We start from the raw sequence: 17,951 nt of genomic DNA on the forward strand, positions 1-17,951 counted from the left end.
GAAGTAACAACTGACACTGCAGAAATACAAAGGATCATGAGAGATTACTATAAGCAACTATATGCCAATAAAATGGACAACCTGGAAGAAATGGACACATTCTTAGAAAAGCACAACCTTCTGAGACTGAACCAGGAAGAAACAGAAAATATAAATAGACCAATCATAAGCAGTGAAATTGAGACTGCGATTAAAAATCTTTCAACAAACAAAAGCCCAGGACCAGATGGCTTCACAGGCAAATTCTATCAGACATTGAGAGAAGGGCCAACACCAATCCTTCTCAAATTCTTCCAATATATTTCAGCGCGAAGAACACTCCCAAACTCATTCTATGAGGCCACCATCACCCTGATACCAAAACCAGACAAAGATGTAACAAAGAAAGAAAACTACAGGTCAATATCTCTGATGAACATAGATGCAAAAATCCTCAACAAAATACTAGCAAACAGAATCCAATGGCACATTAAAAGGATCATACACCATGATCAAGTGGGGTTTATCCCAGGAATGTAAAGATTCTTCAATATATGCAAATCAATCAATATGATACACCATATTAACAAATTGAAGGATAAAAACCATATGATAATCTCAGTAGATGCAGAAAAAGCTTTTGACAAAATTCAATACCCATTTATGATAAAAACTCTCCAGAAAGTAGGCATAGAGGGAACCTACCTCAACATAAAAAAGGCCATATATGACAAACCCACAGCCAACATCATTCTCAATGGTGAAAAACTGAAACCATTTCCTCTAAGATCAGGAACAAGACAAGGTTGCCCACTCTCACCACTATTATTCAACATAGTTTTGGAAGTTTTAGAAACAGCAATCAGAGAAGAAAAAGAAATAAAAGGAATCCAAATCAGAAAAGAAGAAGTAAAACTGTCACTGTTTGCAGATGACATGATTCTATACATAGAGAACCCTAAATATGCTACCTGAAAACTACTAGAGCTAATCAATGAATTTGGTAAAGTAGCAGGATACAAAAGTAATGCACAGAAATCTCTTGCATTCATATACACTAATGATGAAAAATCTGAAAAAGAAATTAAGAAAAAACTCCCATTTACTACTACAACAAAAAGAATAAAATACCTAGGAATAAACCTACCTAAGGAGACAAAAGACCTGTATGAAGAAAACTATAAGATACTGATGAAAGAAATTAAGGATGATACAAACAGACGAAGAGATATAGTATGTTCTTGGAGAGGAAGAATCAACATTGTGAAAATGACTCTACTACCCAAAGCAATCTACAGATTCAATGTAATCCCTATCAGACCACCAATGGCATTTTTCACAGAACCAGAACAAAATATTCACAATTTGCATGGAAACACAAAAGACCCCGAACAGCCAAAACAATCTTGAGAAAGAAAAATGGAGTGGGAGGAATCAGGCTCCTGGACTTCAGACTATACTACAAGGCTACAGTAATGAAAACAATATGGTACTGGCACAAAAACAGAAAGATAGATCAATGGAACAGGATAGAAAGCCCAGAGATAAACCCACGCACCTAAGGTCATCTTATCTTTGATAAAGGAGGCAAGAATATACAATGGAGAAAAGACAGCCTCTTCAATAAGTGGTGCTGGGAAAACTGGACAGCTGCATGTAAAAGAATGAAATTAGAACACTCCCTAACACCAAACCCCAAAATAAACTCAAAATGGATTACAGACCTAAATGTATGGCCAGACACTATAAAACTCTTAGAGGAAAACACAGGCAGACACTCTATGACATAAATCACAGCAAGATCCTTTTTGACTCACCTCCTAGAGAAATGGAAATAAAAAGAAAAATAAACAAATGGGACCTAATGAAACTTAAAATCTTTTGCACAGCAAAGGAAACCATAAACAAGACAAAAAGACAACCATCAGAATGCGAGAAAATATTTGCAAATGAAGCAACTGACAAAGGATTAATCTCCAAAATATACAAGAAGCTCATGCAGCTCAATATCAAAAAAACAAACAACCCAATCCAAAAACGGGCAAAAGGCCTAGACATTTCTCCAAAAAAGATATACAGATTGCCAACAAACACATGAAAGAATGCTCAACATCACTAATCATTAGAGAAATGCAAATCGAAACTACCAGACAGAGTGGCCACTGACAAAAAATCTACAAACAATAAATGCTGGAGAGGGTGTGGAGAAAAGGGAACCCTGTTGCACTGTTGCTGGGAATGTAAATTGATACAGCCACTATGGAGAACAGTATGGAGGTTCCTTAAAAAACTAAAAATAGAACTACCATATGACCCAAAAATCCCACTATTGGGCATATACCCTGAGAAAACCATAATTCAAAAGGAGTCATGTACCACTATGTTCATTGCAGCACTATTTACAATAGCCAGGACATGGAAGCAACCTAAGTGTCCATCGACAGATGAATGGATAAAGAAGATGTGGCACATATATACAATGGAATATTACTCAGCCATAAAAAGAAATGAAATTCAGTTATTTGGAGTGAGGTGGATGGACCTAGAGTCTGTCATACAGAGTGAAGTAAGTCAGAAAGAGAGAAACAAATACTGTATGCTAACACATATAGATGGAATATAAAAAAAAATGGTTCTGATGAACCTAGGGGCAGGACAGGAATAAAGACACAGACATAGAGAATGGACTTGAAGACACGGGGAGGGGGAAGGGTAAGCTAGGACGAAGTGAGAGTAGCATTGACATATATACACTACTGAATGTAAAATAGATAGCTAGTAGGAAGCAGCTGCATGGCACAGGGAGATAAGCTTGGTGCTCTGAGACCACCTAGAGGGGTGGGATAAGGAGGGTCGGAGGGAGATGCAAGAGGGAGGGGATATGGGGATATACGTATACATATAGTTGATTCATTTTGTTATACAGCAGAAACTAACAACAACACTGTAAAGCAATTACACTCCAATAACAATGTTAAGAAAAAAAACAAACAAAAAAAACCCCCCAAAACTGCAGGGCATGCATTCTTTTCAAGTGCACATGAAACACTGTCTAGGAGAGATCACGTTAGGCCACAAAACAAGTCTCAATAAATATAAGGAGACTGAAATCATATCATGCATCTTTTCCAACCACAACAGTATGAAACCAGTAATCAGTTGTAAGAAGAAAACTGGAAAACACACAACATGTGGCGACTAAACAACTTTTCAGTAAACCACCAATGGTTTAATGAAGAAATGAAAAAGGAAATAAAAAAATACCTTTAGACAAATGAAAATGGAAACACAATTTTCCAAAATCTATGGGACACAGCAATAGTAATTCTAATTGGGTAGTTCATAGCAATACAGGCCTGCCTCAAGAACAAGAAAAATCTCAAATAAACAATTTAACTTTCCATCTAAAGGAATTAGGAAAAGAAGAACAAAGCCCAAAGTTAGTAGAAGTCAGGAAATAATAGATTAGAGCAGAAATAAATGAAATAGAGGCTAAAAAAATCAATTAAAAAGATCCGTGAAACTAAGAGCTGGTTCTTTGAAAAGATAAACAAAATTTATAAATCTTTAGCCAGACTCATCAAGAGAAAGAGGGGCCCCAAATAAAATCAGAAATGAAAGGACAGAAGTTACAATTAATACCACAGAAATACAAAGAATCATGAGACTACCACAATTACACCAACAAACTGGACAGCACAGAAGAAATGGATAAATTCCTAGAAATGTACAATTTTCCAAGAATGAATCATGAAGAACAGAAAATCTGAACAGCCTGTTTACTAGTAATGAAATTGAATCAGTAACCAAAAACTGCCAACAACTAGAAGTCCAGGATCAGACAACTTCACAGGTAAATTCTACCAAACATATAAGGAACAGTTAATTAATACCTACCCTTCTCAAACTGTTCCGAAAAACAGAAGAATAAGGAATGCTTCCAAATTCATTCTACGAGTCCAGCATTAACCGATCCAAGCCAGACAAAGACAGTATAAAAAAAGAAAATTATAGGCCAATATCACTGATGAACAAAGATGCAAAAATCCTCAACAAAATATTAGCAAACTGAATTCAACAATACATTAAAAGGATTATACACTATAACCAAGTGGTATTTACCCCAGGGATGCAAGGGTGGTTCAATATCTACAAATCCATCAATGTTATATATCATATTAACAAATTGAAGAATAAAAATCATATAAGTAGCTGCAGAAAAAGCTGTTAAGAAAAATTCAACATCCATTTATGATAAAAGCTCGCAACAAAGTGGTTACAGAGGGAACATACCTCAACATAATTAAGGCCATATATGACAAACTCATAGCTAACTTCATACACAATACTGGAAAGCTGAAAGCTTTTCCTCTAAAATTGAGAACAAGACAAGGACACTCTTGCCACTGTTATTCAACATAGTTAGACATCCCAGTCAGAGCAATCAGACAAGAAAATAAATAAAAGTCATCCAAGGACCTCCCTGGTGGTCCAGTGGTTAACACTCTGTGCTTCCACTGCAGGGGGTGTGGGTTTGATCCCTGGTTGGGGAACTAGGATCCCACATGCTGTGCAGCACAGACAAAAAACAAACAAAAAGTCAACCAAACTGGACAGGAAGAAATAAAACTGTCGCTATTTGCAGATGGCATTATACTATATATAGAAAACCTTAAAGATACCAGCAAAAAGACTATTAGAACTAAAAAAAATTTAGTATAGTTTCAGGATACAGAATGAATATACAGAAACCTGTTGCGTTTTTATACCTTAATAATGAATCAGCAGACAGAGAAATTAAGAAAATAATTCATTTGGAATTGCATCACAAAGAATAAAATACCTAGGAATTAATTTGCTCAAGGAGGTGAAAGACCTGTGCTCTGAAAACTGTAAAACACTGATGAATAAAATTGCAGGCAACTCAAATAAATAGAAAGCTATTCTGTGTTCATGGATTGGGAGAATTATTATTGTCAAAATGTCCATAACACCGAAAGCAATCTACAGATTCAGTGCAATCCTTATCAAAACACCCATTGCATTTTTCACAGAAAAAGAACAAATCTTAACCTCAAATAGCCAAAGCAATCTTGAGAAAGAAAGGTTGAAGGTATCATGGTCCCTGATTTCAAACTATACTACTAAGTTCCGGTCATCAAAACAGTATGATACTGGCATAAAAACAGACATATAGATCAACTGAACAGAATACACAGCCCAGAAATGAACCCACACTTAAATGCACAATTAATGTACAACAAAGGTGGCAAGAATACAAAATAGGGGAAAGACAGACTCTTCAATAAGTCGTGGTGGCAAAACTGTAGAGTTATATGTAAAAGAATGAAACTAGACAACTTTTTTACACCATGTATGAAAATAAACTCAAAACAGATTAAAGACTTAAATGTAAGACATGAAACCACAAATCTCTTAGAAGAAAATATAGGCACTATGTATGATATTTCACATCAGAATTAGCAGTACTTTTTTGGATCCGTCTCCTCAGACAAGGGCAACAAAAGGAAAAATAAACAGGGAATTCTCTGGCGGTCCAGTGATTAGGACTCTGTGCTTTCTGTGTAGGTTCAATCCCTGGTCGGGGAACTAAGATCCCACAAGCCACATAGCACAGCCAAAAAAAACCCCAAAAAACAAAAATAAACAAATGGGACTACACCAAACTAAAAAGCTTTTGCATGGCAAAGGAAACCATCAACAAAATCAAAAGGCAACATCCTGAAAGGCTGAATGGGAGAAGATATTTGCAAATGATATGTCCAATAAGGGGTTAATATAAAAAATACAGAGAGAACTTACACAACTCAATATAAAAAAAAAGAAACAATCTGATTAAAAAATGGTCAGAGGATCTGAATAGATATTTTTCCAAAGACATACAGATGGCCAACCAGTCCATGAAAAGAAGCCTACCACCACTAATCATCAGGAAAATGAAAATCAAAACCACAATGAGATATCATCTCACACTTGTCAGAATGACTTTTATCAAAAAGAAATGAGCGTTGGTGAGGATGTGGAGAAAAGGGAACTCTTGTGTACTGTTGGTGGGAATGTAAATTGGTATAGTCACAATGCAAAACAGTATGGAGGTTCCTCAAAAAAATTAAACGTATCTGAAGAAAACAAACACACTAATTTGAAAAGATTTATCTATCCCTATGTTCATTGCAGCACTTACAATGACCAAGATATGGAAGCAACCTAACTGTCCCTTGAGAGATGAATGGATAAAGGAGCTGTGGTGTATATGTACACATATACAATGGAATATTACTCAGCAATAAAAAAGAATGAAATCTTACCATTTGTGACAACATGAATGGACACAGAGAGTATTATGCTAAGTGAAATAAGCCAGACGGAGAAAGACAAATACCATACAGTTTCACTTACATGTGGAATCTAAAAAACAAAACAAATGAACAAACATAAACAAAACAGAAATTCACTCACAGGTACAGAGAACAAACTGGTGTCACCAGAGTGGAGGAAGGTGGGAAAATGCACAAAATAAGGGAAAAAGATTAAGAGATACAAACTTAGCTATAAAATAAAAAAGTCACGGGGATATAATGTACAGCATAGGGAATATAGTCAATAATACTATAGTAACTTTTTGTGGTGATGGTGACTAGACATTGTGGTGATCACTTTGTAATGTATAAAAACATTGAATCACTATGTTGCACACCTGAAACTAATATTCTTTTTTTTTTTTTTTGTGGTACACGGGCCTCTCACTGCCATGGCCTCTCCCGTCGCTGAGCACAGGCTCCGGACGCGCAGGCTCAGCGGCCATGGCCCACGGGCCTAGCCGCTCCGCGGCATGTGGGATCCTCCCGGACCAGGGCATGAACCCGTGTCCCCCGCACCAGCAGGGGGACTCTCAACCACTGCGCCACCAGGGAAGCCCGAAACTAATATTCTAAGTCAATTATACTTCAACTAAAAACAAAAAACATTAACATATCCACACACACACAAAAAAGGCACTCTTAGAAGGCAAAGAGTGAATCCTAATGTAAACTATGTACTTTGGGTGATAATGATGTGTCAATGTAGGTTCATCAGTTACAGCAAGGGTACTACTCTGGTAGGGGATGTTCATAATGGGGAGGCTATGTATGAGTAGGGCCAGGGGGTAGATGAGAAATCTAAATTTTTTTGTGACCCTAATTTTGCTCTATAAAATAAACTCTATTAAGAAAAAAAAAGGCAGGGGCTCCCCTAGTGGTGCAGTGGTTAAGAATCCACCTGCCAACTCAGGGGACATGGATTCGAGCCCTGTTCTGGGAAGATCCCACATGCTGCGGAGCAACTAAGCCCATGTGCCACAACTACTGAGCCTGTGCTCTAGGGCCCGCGAGCCATAACTACTGAGCCCACATGCCACAACTACTGAACCCGCATGCATAGAGCCCATGCTCTGCAACAAGAGAAGCCACTGCAATGAAAAGCCGGCGCACCACAACGAAGAGGAGCCCCCATTCGCCGCAACTAGAGAAAGCCCACATGCAGCAATGAAGAACCAACACAGCCAAAAATAAAATAAATTTCTTTAAAAATAAAAAAGAAATTCTTTTTTAAAAAAAGGCACTTATTCCAGAAAATTTTAAAGCTGTAAGTAGAACTCTTACTGAGACCTCATTTAGTTTATGTTCATTTAGTTGCTATTCCAGGTGGGTTTTACTATTTTTTGGAAATTTTTCAAGCAAACTAGTTGATTACAAAGCAAAATTAGATAAATGTATCTTAAATTCTATTATACAATAAAGTTGACTTTAAAGATATACTTTAACAAAGTTTATGACAAAGATTCTAGATTTATATACAATATCCTATTACCTGATATTATCTCTCTAATAAATCGTATAAATGCTCACTGGTGATAAAAAACAATGTTCACCAATATGTCACATGCACGGTTAGTGTTTTATTCTTTGAAGAATGGTTCTGAAACATCACAATAAGTCAGGCTGAAACGTAAAGTTTAAAATAGTTTTACAAGGATATAACATATGTACTGGCTGTTCACTCTACAAAATCTTGATCATAGAGCTTATGATACACTTAGTTAGCAGCAGCACCCAGCTTTTCCAAATAGTCATCATTTTTCTCTTGTCTGCATAGACTTCTTCTCATTGGCTGCCTTCTGCTTTTGTTGCATGATCTCAGAGTCCCTATATGGGGGGAAAAGGCTGTAAGTTGTTACAGGAAAATTGATTTTATGTTCTCATTTGTTTTCTACAATAATCCATTCAGTATATTAGAAAACAATTTAAAAGAAGATATAAACTTTCATGTCTTTCCATTTTCATGGATGGAGATAGAATGGTGAAGATAGAAGGTGAAGAATGGAAAGGCTTTGAAGTCAGATCTTATTTTGAATACAATCTGTACTGTTGTCATGACCTTGGATAAATGACCTCCAAGTCTTTTCAAAATTAGAGTAATACATATCAGGTTGTTCTGAGGAACACGAACACACACACACACACACACACACACACACACACACACACACACACACAAGCACACCATCTGACATGAGGCAGCTATATGTAGAAATAATGGCAATTAATCTTGGTTGTCAACAAAGTTAATTCACTATAAATTTTTTCGTGAATGAAGGGGCATTTCAGAAATCTTCTAGATATCCTAAGTGGTACCTAGGGTTAGAACATAGATGTTATGAATCTATTCAGTTTCTTACAAGCCAAAAAGCAGGATATTCAGGGCATTTTCTTAACCCTTTGTGTCTCTGGCTGAACCTTCACATACTGTGAACTAAAACCAGATTACCTGGGCTGGATGGTCCATGAGCCCATATTAAAAAATATATTAAATGGCTATGTATTCAACACCTACTATGTGCCAGGCACTTTGCTGGCTCTGGATTAAGTCCCACAACACCTTTGAGTTATTGTCCCTATGTTTCAGATTTAAAAAAAAGTTAAAGGCTTAGAGCTAAATAATTTGCCCCAAATCACACAAAAAACTAAGGTCTGTCCAATTTCAAAGACCAGGCTCTTTCCTATGTTATTATTGCATATATTTAGTATTAGATTTTAATTCAGGATGAGTAGCTCTGTCCATGTTAGTAAGACATTTCTGAGAGGCCAATAGCAAAAACAAGGAATGAGAAGGAAGGAAAAACAAGACAGCTACAAAAAAAATGAGGTGTCCTGAATAAAAACAGTAATAGTTATTTTTCTGTTTGTAACCAAACTCTGCTGTGCTTGCTGTGTGATCTTAGTAATGTTATTGAAGTTCAGAGCCCCAGTCTCTCATTGCATGTATTGGGGCTAATAGCACTTTTCACAATTATGATGAATAGAGGTAATAAATATAGAGCATCTAGCACAGAGCTTTGTAAGCAGTGGGTAGTCATTAAGCAGTGACTATCACTGAGCCAAACTACACTAAGTTTCTCAATAAAAATATTATTTCAGGGTTACTGATCTGTACCATTCCACTGATTGGTTCACTTCTACTCCAATGTAAGTAAACAAATTTAAAGCAAAGCTTATCACTTTAACAATAAATGTCAATAGAAAGACAGTGTGAAGTGGTAATGAAGGGCTTCAACTTCATTAAATTCTGACTGCATATCAGAATTACCTGGGGAGCTTTTAAAGTCAGGTTTAACTTAAGTATAATAAAATTTACCTAGAGCACCTTTTAATGTGCAGCCCCACACCAATTAATTCAGGGCTGGGTGTAAGGCACAGGCTTGAGCAGACATCAAGTTTTCCCAGGTGGTTCTAATGTGCAGCCAGCCTTGAGGACCACAGAGAAGCCACGATGGAGCCTGTGTAGTCAATTCTTCACCTGGCCTCCGAGTTTCACATGAACAACAAAATTTGATTTTAGAATAAAATGAAATTTGGCTAACTTTTTTTAGAAACAGGAATGCTTTTTTTTAAAAAAACTTAAGCTGTAGTCTCAAAGTATTGATATTTCTGTAGCAGTTTTGTATTGTCACTTGTATGTCAAGGCAGTGCACCTGCATTCTCTCCAATCCAATGGATCTTCAGAAGTCAGTATAACTACATATACTTTGTATCTCTTTCAGAAGTTATCAATATAATTGGTGACCTGTCACCCAGAGTAGTATGAGTAGGATGTCTGCTTGCAAAATGTTTACCCTCAGCACCTAACAATGCCTTGCACATGGAAGCTAAATGAAATTCTTATGGTTGTGGTGGAGTTGCATGAGATTCTCTGCAAGACAAATTATAGCTTGAGAGCTTTAAATTCTTCATCCATGGGTTGGGATAATGACTATCGCTTATAATTTTAGTATGCCTGGCACACAACAGATATGCAGCTGTTACCCCTTCCTTGCAGGCCTAGTTCTACTAAGGATTTTAAAACTGCTTTCCATTCTCCAAAATGAAAACTTCTGTGACTTGAGAATTCCTTTGGCATAACTCACCTCTGTTTCCTCTGAGAGGCAGTCAAGGTATCCTCTTTTCTTTTTCCCTTACTAATTTCCTGGGATTTCTTCATGTTTTTCTGGCGGGCAAGTTCTCGTTGATTTCCACCTACAAAGAGAAATAGTGATGTTATTTTTCCATCTCCAAAATTAATAATTCCATTCTAAGGGTCTTATTTAAATGCATCTGAAGTTTGCTTTTTAAGAGATAAGCCAGCAGAGTACTGCACTGAATGGTGTTCCAGGGATCTGACGACAAGGAGGAAGCTTAAACGTAAACACTAAAGTTCCTAACAGTATTATGATACCAGTTAAGGTGTTCCCTGGCTATAAACACCAGATCTCTTAAAGGAGGCGTTCCAATCGTCTGTCTCTATGGGCCAGTATTCCAAAATAAGTTCTGGCTTTTGAGAGGTGTGGGTGAAGAGAGAAAGATACACCACAGATTACACCTCGCACACACACGTTGGCCCATCATAATTCAACTGTTAAGCGAGCATTACAGATGCTTGTAAAACATTACCTTCGAGGGCCAAACAAAAGAACTAGAGAGGAGACTTAGAGTTCCCTGTCCTCGTTAGGCCTCACGACCTTAATTAAGTATTAAGTACCAGCTATAAACCACCTCCAGACCAGGATCCCTCCCGGGGCTCCACACACCTCACCACCGGGGAGGTGTTCCTTACCGTGTAAACTCGCACCCGAGGGGCAGGCACCTGCCCGACCTTTCAGGCCGGACCGGAGCCAACCGTCCCTCTCCCTCTGCTGACTAAAAACCGGGTCACCACCGCGCCGGACGGAAGGGGTTTCACCAGCTGGCCCCAGTCTGCCCGCCCGCCGCGCCTTGGAGCTCGACTTCCTCGCCGGACGCTCCCCGCCGCTTCCCCTACCCGTCCGCATACTCACGGGCCATGTTGACCACCGGACCGAGCCTGGAAAAGAGCGACTCGGAAAAGCAAAGACTTGTTCGCACGCTCAGCGGCCGTCCCCACCCGTCGATCTGGAAGCCTAAGCCCGCGCGGGCCCTCAGCAGGGACACGCCTGTGCTCGGTGGACGGCCCAGCCCAACGAAGCCAGACAACAGCAGTCGCCGTGGCCGGCGAGTGACTGCGCGTGCGTGGCCGGTGGGGGGGGCGGGGCGGTGCCCGACTAGGGCCCAGGAGCCGCAGCTCCGGGGTTAGTCGTCCGTCCCCGGGGCGTTTCGGCCGTTTAAGTTTGCTAGAGTCGAGAAAGCGAGCCTTGTGTCTGAGCAAGGCATGGACGTGTGTGGATTTTCCCTATGTATACCGGTCACTGGGACTTAGCCAGCCCCTATTTTTTTTGATAACGACGTTAAACGCTACAATATCTAACTTTTCGAAAAGGAAAGTTAGCTTTTTTACATCCCGTTGCAGAGGCGGGGACAGAACAGATTGAGGGTTAACTCTTTGAGAGCCAGTGTTGGCCCTTCATAGTTTCCTTCTTTTTTTTTTTTTTTTTTTTTTTTTGCGATACGTGAGCCTTTCACTGTTGTGGCCTCTCCCGTTGCGGAGCACAGGCTCCGGACGCGCAGGCTCATTGGCCATGGCTCACGGGCCCAGCCGCTCCGCGGCATGTGGGATCTTCCCCGACCGGGGCAAGAACCCGTATCCCCTGCATCGGCAGGCGGACTCTCAACCACTGCGCCACCAGGGGAGCCCCATATTTTCCTTCTTTATTCACGCACCAAGCCTGCAAGGTAGACTTCATTGTTCACATTTTACGAAACAGGCGACTGAGACTCTGAGACCAGAAGCGCTGACCTAATAGGTAGGGACGGGTAGAAATAAGATTCAAATTTAAAACGGACTCTAAAGTCTGTTCATTTCCCGTTTGATCCCAGTGCGCTTGTCACGGTCGACAGTACTTTAGGAGTTCTGTGGCTCTGTGCCTGGGTTGTGTGATGGGGAGAGAATGCTAGGGAATGCAGTCTTACCACGAATTCAGAATAGCCCAGAATAACCTTAAACCTATGTAAAAGCTATGGAGCATCTGCCATTGCTAGAAACAGACGTGTAAAGATGCTTGATACTTATTTTCTTCATCTATTCCGTTAATTATTACAAACTGAGAAATGTGTAGAGTTAGTCTGGACACCCTGAAATCACCCTTTTTTTTTTAAGTTTTTAATTTGGAAGATTTCAAACATATACAAAAGTATAGAAAATACTATAATGGACCTCCAAGTATATAAGACCAAGCTTCAACAATTTTTATTTCATCTCATAAAAATTACCTGAGGGTGTTGGAGATGGAATGTCTGGGTTGAAAGCCCAGCTCTCCCAATGAGTAGTTGTGTGAACTTGGGAATGTCATTTCATTGCATTAAAGCTTCCTTACTAGTAAAATGGGGAGGTAACTGTACCTCCTTCATTAATCAAATAAATATATGTGAAGTAGTAAGTACCCAGCACAGGATAGCACTAAACATACTAGCTATACTTGTCATCATTCTTTCAACCTCAGAGAGCCTTTCATGCTTATCACTCTCCCTATGTCCCACCCCTCCTCCTCAATACTGCTTACAGGCCAGGTGTCTCCACTTAGGGACCTCTTCTGCAGTAACTTGAGCAGGGGAAAGATTGACTTTCTGGCCAGGCTCTTTATAGAGATAAAGAGACCATCTAAAGAGGAAGGGAGGGAAGGAGTTTGGGATTGAACTTAAGTAGAGTTGTTTCTGTACGTGGTCTTAAGAGTCTAACTGAGCTTTTTCTTTGCAACCGAAAATACAGTTTTTGAGTTGTAGGGATACACATGATGTATCCCATGTATACAAGAAATGTTGGGTGTGTCTGCCAGAGAAAACTAGAGACTTTTAAAATTACTATGATGCCGTTAAGACTGTACAAACTAGGAGGAATTATGTGACCGCCCAAGGTCACACAGCTAGCCGTGAGCTGAGCCACGATCAAAACGCGAGTCTCAGAATTATTTTAAAATGATGAATTGGGCGATTGGGATTGACATGTATACACTGATGTGTATAAAATTGATGGCTAATAAGAACCTGCTATAAAAAAGTAAATAAAATAAAATTCAAAAATTCGAAAAAAACACTGTACAAACTTGGGATGTGTAACAAATAGCTTATGATTTTATGTTAAATAGTAAAATTGAATCTGACTCTGTTCCCATCCCTTTACAAATAGGAAATTAAATCCTAGTCATTATTTACTTCTTTACCTGCAGAAATGTGGGAATACCATAGACTCTTAGGTGAAACAGAGCGTTTGGGGAAAGGCCTTATGTCTTCAGTCTATACTGGAATATGTTGTTCAAAGCTGTACGGTTCTGGCAGTAGCGCCAAGATTCCTGAGATATCTGCAGCAGGGGTTATTTTTCTCAGGTCCTTGAGCTTCCTTAGGTGTGTTTGAGGTCCTATTCTCTCTCCAGAGTACTGGAGGGAGCCCACAGACCTCCATTTCCTTCCCAGTCTTGAAAGAATCTTTTCTCTCTGTACTTTCAGCCTTGCTTTCCTACTCTTAAAAACACTTGTCTCTCTTCTTTCTTCTTCTGGACCTAGCAATCTCTTCAATCAGTTCGGGATTTTATTCCTTTGACATTTTGTCATTAATGTAGCAAGATGTTCTTGTAGAATTTTCTTCTCCTTCCAAGAAGGAAGTCAGGCCTTTGTTTTCTATGCATCAGGGGAATTGTACTACTGGTTCAAACACTGGCCCATAATCTCTAGAGTCAGCCTCATCTCTGGACATTTTTCCTCTCATCATAGAGGACTTCCCTAACCACCCTACATAAAGTAAACCAGCCTCCCATTAACCTCTGTCATATCACCCTATAAATTTCTTTCATGGCATTTAATAATTCTTAAATTATCTTGTTCATTTGTTGAATTTTCCTTTCCCACACAGAATGTCTTGCTTATTGCTCAGTTGCTCTCTCCTGAAGCAGATTAAGAATGCTCACGTTAATTTACAAAGTTTTGGGACTAGCCTGGTGGTCCAGTGGGTAAGACTCTGAGCTCCCACTGCAGGGGGCCCGGGGTTCGATCCCTGGTCAGGGAACTAGATGCTGCATGCATGCCACCAGTTAAGATCCCGCATACCACAATGACGATCCCGAGTGCAGCAACTAAGACCCAGTGCAGCAAAATAAATTAGAAATATATATATATATTTAAAAAGTTCCATGTTTCTCCCAAAATGAGCCTAATAACATATTTTTTAAAAAATTTACAAAGTTTTAACCATATTTTTTTCCTTTTTTTCTTCTTTTTAAACTTTTGGCTGTGCCGCAGGGCTTGCGGGACCTGTTTCCTGATCAGGGATGGAACCCATACCCTCAGCACTGAAAGCGCGGAGTCCTAGCCACTGGACCGCCAGGGAATTCCCATTAACTATAATAATTTTTGAACAGGTATTACATTCACATTAAAAAGTAAACAAGGATATACAGTGAATGTTCTTTTTTCCCACGATGTGTTTCCCAGGAACTCAGTTCCCTTCCTAGGAGTTATCTATTATCACTTTCTTCACACTTTAATTTCTAATCTATGTTCTACTCATTTTAGAATTTTTAAAAATATATATTTATTTATTCATGGCTGTGTTGGGTCTTCGTTGCTGTGCTTGGGCTTTCTCTAGTTGGCGGTGAGCGGGGTCTACTCTTCGTTGTGGTGTGAGGGCTTCTCTTGTTGCGGAGCACGGGCTCTAGGTGCGCGGGCTTCAGTAGTTGTGGCACAGGGGCTCAGTAGTTGTGGCTCGCGAGCTCTAGAGCTCAGGCTCAGTAGTTGTGGCGCACAGGGATCTTCCCCCGCCAGGGCTCAGGGCTCGAACCCGTGTCCCTTGCATTGGAAGGCAGATTCTTAACCACTGCGCCACCAGGTAAGCCCCTCGTTTTAGAATTTTTAAGCCTTAGGGATGCGCTGATGAACAGGCAGCGTTCTACCGGACCCTCTTAAAAAAAAAAAAAGCCAGCAATTTGTTTTTGTTTTTGCCTGCATTCTCATCCCCCCCACCCTCAGCCCCCCCTCGCCGCGCAGCTTGAGGGATCTTAGTTCCCAACCAGGGATGGAATTCGCACCACCCCCAGTGGACGCGCGGAGTCTTAACCACTGGACAGCCAGGGAAGTCCTACGGCCAGGGATTTTAATAGTTCCTGTAAAAGTTTGGCCTGAAGGACTGCCTACCTCCTTCTGCTCTTTTGAACAAATCCTAAGGAGCCCTGGAGAAGGAAGAGTACACCGTCTGGCGTCTCAATTTCCGGTTCACCGGTAACCCAGGCTCCATAACTTGACGGTTACCATGGCTCCGGTGCTGTGCGTCATTCCGCGGCGCTGGATGATGACGTAATCAGTTCCGGCGCCCTCTGAGGGCGGGGGAACGAGGTACCGGGGGAAACTTAGCTATTAGTGTAGCAGGGTCATGAAGAAGAGGCGGCGGCGGGAGATCGGAGGCGGCGGCGGGGGAGTAAAACTGCGGTAGCTGCCCGCTGGGCTGTTGGTGTGGCTTTGTGGGAAGGGCGTAGTTCCTAAAGCCCTCTCCAGGCAGCGGTCGGGGCTCGGGGTTGAGAGCGGCCGTGGGGTCGCCTCCCCGGGCCCCCTGGCTCCGCCATGTTCCGCAGGGCACGCCTTAGCGTGAAGCCCAATGTCAGGCCTGGAGCAGGCGCCAGGGGCTCCACCGCCCCCAATCCACAGCGTGAACGAGAGGCTCCCAGGCCGCCGGAGCCTGCAGCGGCCTCTGTCCCAAAGCCAGCGGAATCCACAGATGTGCCCCCGGTGGATTGTGGGGAAAAGGAGCTCCGAGAAAAGACTCCCAAGAGCAGGTAAGTACTTGCAGAGGGGAGCATTTTCATCTGCCCCGCCTCTCCGGGCGTGTCACCTGGAAGCTGAGCAAAGAAACTTTACCGTAGAAGTACCCCCTCGCTTGTACTAAGCCTGACAGTTGAGGCCGAGGAACACACTGCCAACTGTAGTTGGTCCCTCTAACCACGGTGAGGCAAGTGTGGATTTTGTTACAGCGTGTAGATTCTCGGGGAGGCGACCATGTCTTCAAGTGGTAGTGGGAGGAATCCAGGTCTAGCAATCTTCAAGAAAATCCACACGTGGTACTATTCATTAGAGCATTTAGATTACCGCAGTTTTCATTCTTTTGGAGTACTTTACGGGAGTAAGTTGTTTTTTTTAAATCTTGAAAACATTTTTTTTTTTAAAAGAAGAGCAGTGTTACTTTGATTCTGCTGATTTATGTCAATGGAAAGGAACTGGTTACTTGTTTTGATTTGAGGGTGTGCCCCTTTAACTATGGTGACCATGTTTTCTGAACAGAAAAGCATGTGTCATGTACCGCAGTTAGATTCAGGATTCTTCTACTTAAGTTAACAGTTTATGGACTTTGCCCAGGCAGAATGTACTCATCTGCAAAATGGGGATAATGTAACTCTTTATTGTGGAGATTAGAAATAACTGATATAAACTGTCTTGCACGGGACATGACAGAATAGTTGCCTACCTTTAGGTGTTTAAAGGTGATGGAGCAAAGTAGTTAAAGTTAAGACATGTTGAGCTAATAATGGCCTCTGTTTTTATACTATAAATGTGAGGAAACCAATGAAAATCAACCCTATTAAATAACAGTGAGATGGTATAAATTTATACTGTGACAGGAAGGTGACAATTTTATTCTTTTCTCTTTTGGCTTGGCTTCTGTTGACCTCAGCTGGTGCTTAGTATAGAGTATTATTTTGATAGCTTAATTATGCTTAGTAATTTCCAAGTTTCTTACATGAATTTGTTTCAGAATTTCTCCCAACAGTGGAATAGAAATACCAGTTACTGTTAAATTAATAAAGTTCACAGAGATCCTGTTAACTTCATGTGAATGTATGATTATTGATAATTTAGTAAATTACTTATTCTGTAGTCTTGAGACATTTAAGCTCAAGGATATTGCTTTCTTAGACTTGACATTTAGGGACTATACTTGGTTTTTTATCATGTGTTTCCTTTTTTTTTTGGTGGGTCTTTGCTAATTGTAAAAATCCATAGGGTATATGTTCTGTCCTTATGCATTCATGTTGATTGGGTGAAATGCAAATGGCACATGTATCACATTATAAGGGCTGAGATAAGAATTTAAATTGGATACTTTTTGGAAAAGTTATTCTATAGTTTAGGCATTTTTTCACTTTTATATAAAACTAATCATAACATATGAAAAAAGTAGACTGCTTTTAATTCTTGACTTACACCCTCTTAATTTGCTTTCAGGCCATTCCTGAAATATTTATATCCAATCTGAATTTGGATATGTAATTTGAAGTGACTGAGTACTTTTTTTTTTTTTTGCGGTACGCGGGCCTCTCACTGCTGTGGCCTCTCCCGCCGCGGAGCACAGGCTCCGGACGCGCAGGCTCAGCAGCCACGGCCCACAGGCCCAGCCGCTCCGCGGCACGTGGGATCCTCCCGGACCGGGGCACGAACCCGTGTCCCCTGCATCGGCAGGCGGACTCCCAGCCACTGCGCCACCAGGGA

The 17,951-nt window shown here is 40.6% G+C and overlaps 2 protein-coding genes across 3 annotated transcripts in view; one reads left to right on the forward strand and one right to left on the reverse strand.

The window, feature by feature from the left end:
- Positions 1-7,673: 7,673 nt before the first annotated feature.
- Positions 7,674-15,746, reverse strand: LOC309819824 (uncharacterized protein; the record flags this gene model as incomplete). Its single annotated transcript, XM_082650291.1, has 5 exons — positions 7,674-8,186; positions 10,445-10,553; positions 11,351-11,593; positions 12,989-13,086; positions 15,691-15,746. The coding sequence occupies 5 exons, from the start codon at positions 15,744-15,746 to the stop codon at positions 8,114-8,116; spliced, it is 579 nt and encodes a 192-aa protein (XP_082506417.1). The 3' UTR covers positions 7,674-8,113.
- A 79-nt stretch (positions 15,747-15,825) lies between these two features.
- The window catches only part of BDP1 (BDP1 general transcription factor IIIB subunit), an 88,108-nt gene continuing 85,982 nt past the window's right edge, over positions 15,826-17,951 (forward strand). For both annotated transcript variants that reach the window (XM_082650246.1, XM_082650247.1), the window contains exon 1: positions 15,826-16,243. In XM_082650246.1, coding sequence (XP_082506372.1) covers positions 16,032-16,243 — 212 coding nt within the window. In that variant the 5' untranslated portion in view covers positions 15,826-16,031. The remainder of the gene's footprint in view (positions 16,244-17,951) is intronic.

This window comes from Grampus griseus, assembly GCF_964374135.1.
Source record: "Grampus griseus genome assembly, chromosome: 3".
Lineage (NCBI taxonomy): Eukaryota > Metazoa > Chordata > Mammalia > Artiodactyla > Delphinidae > Grampus > Grampus griseus.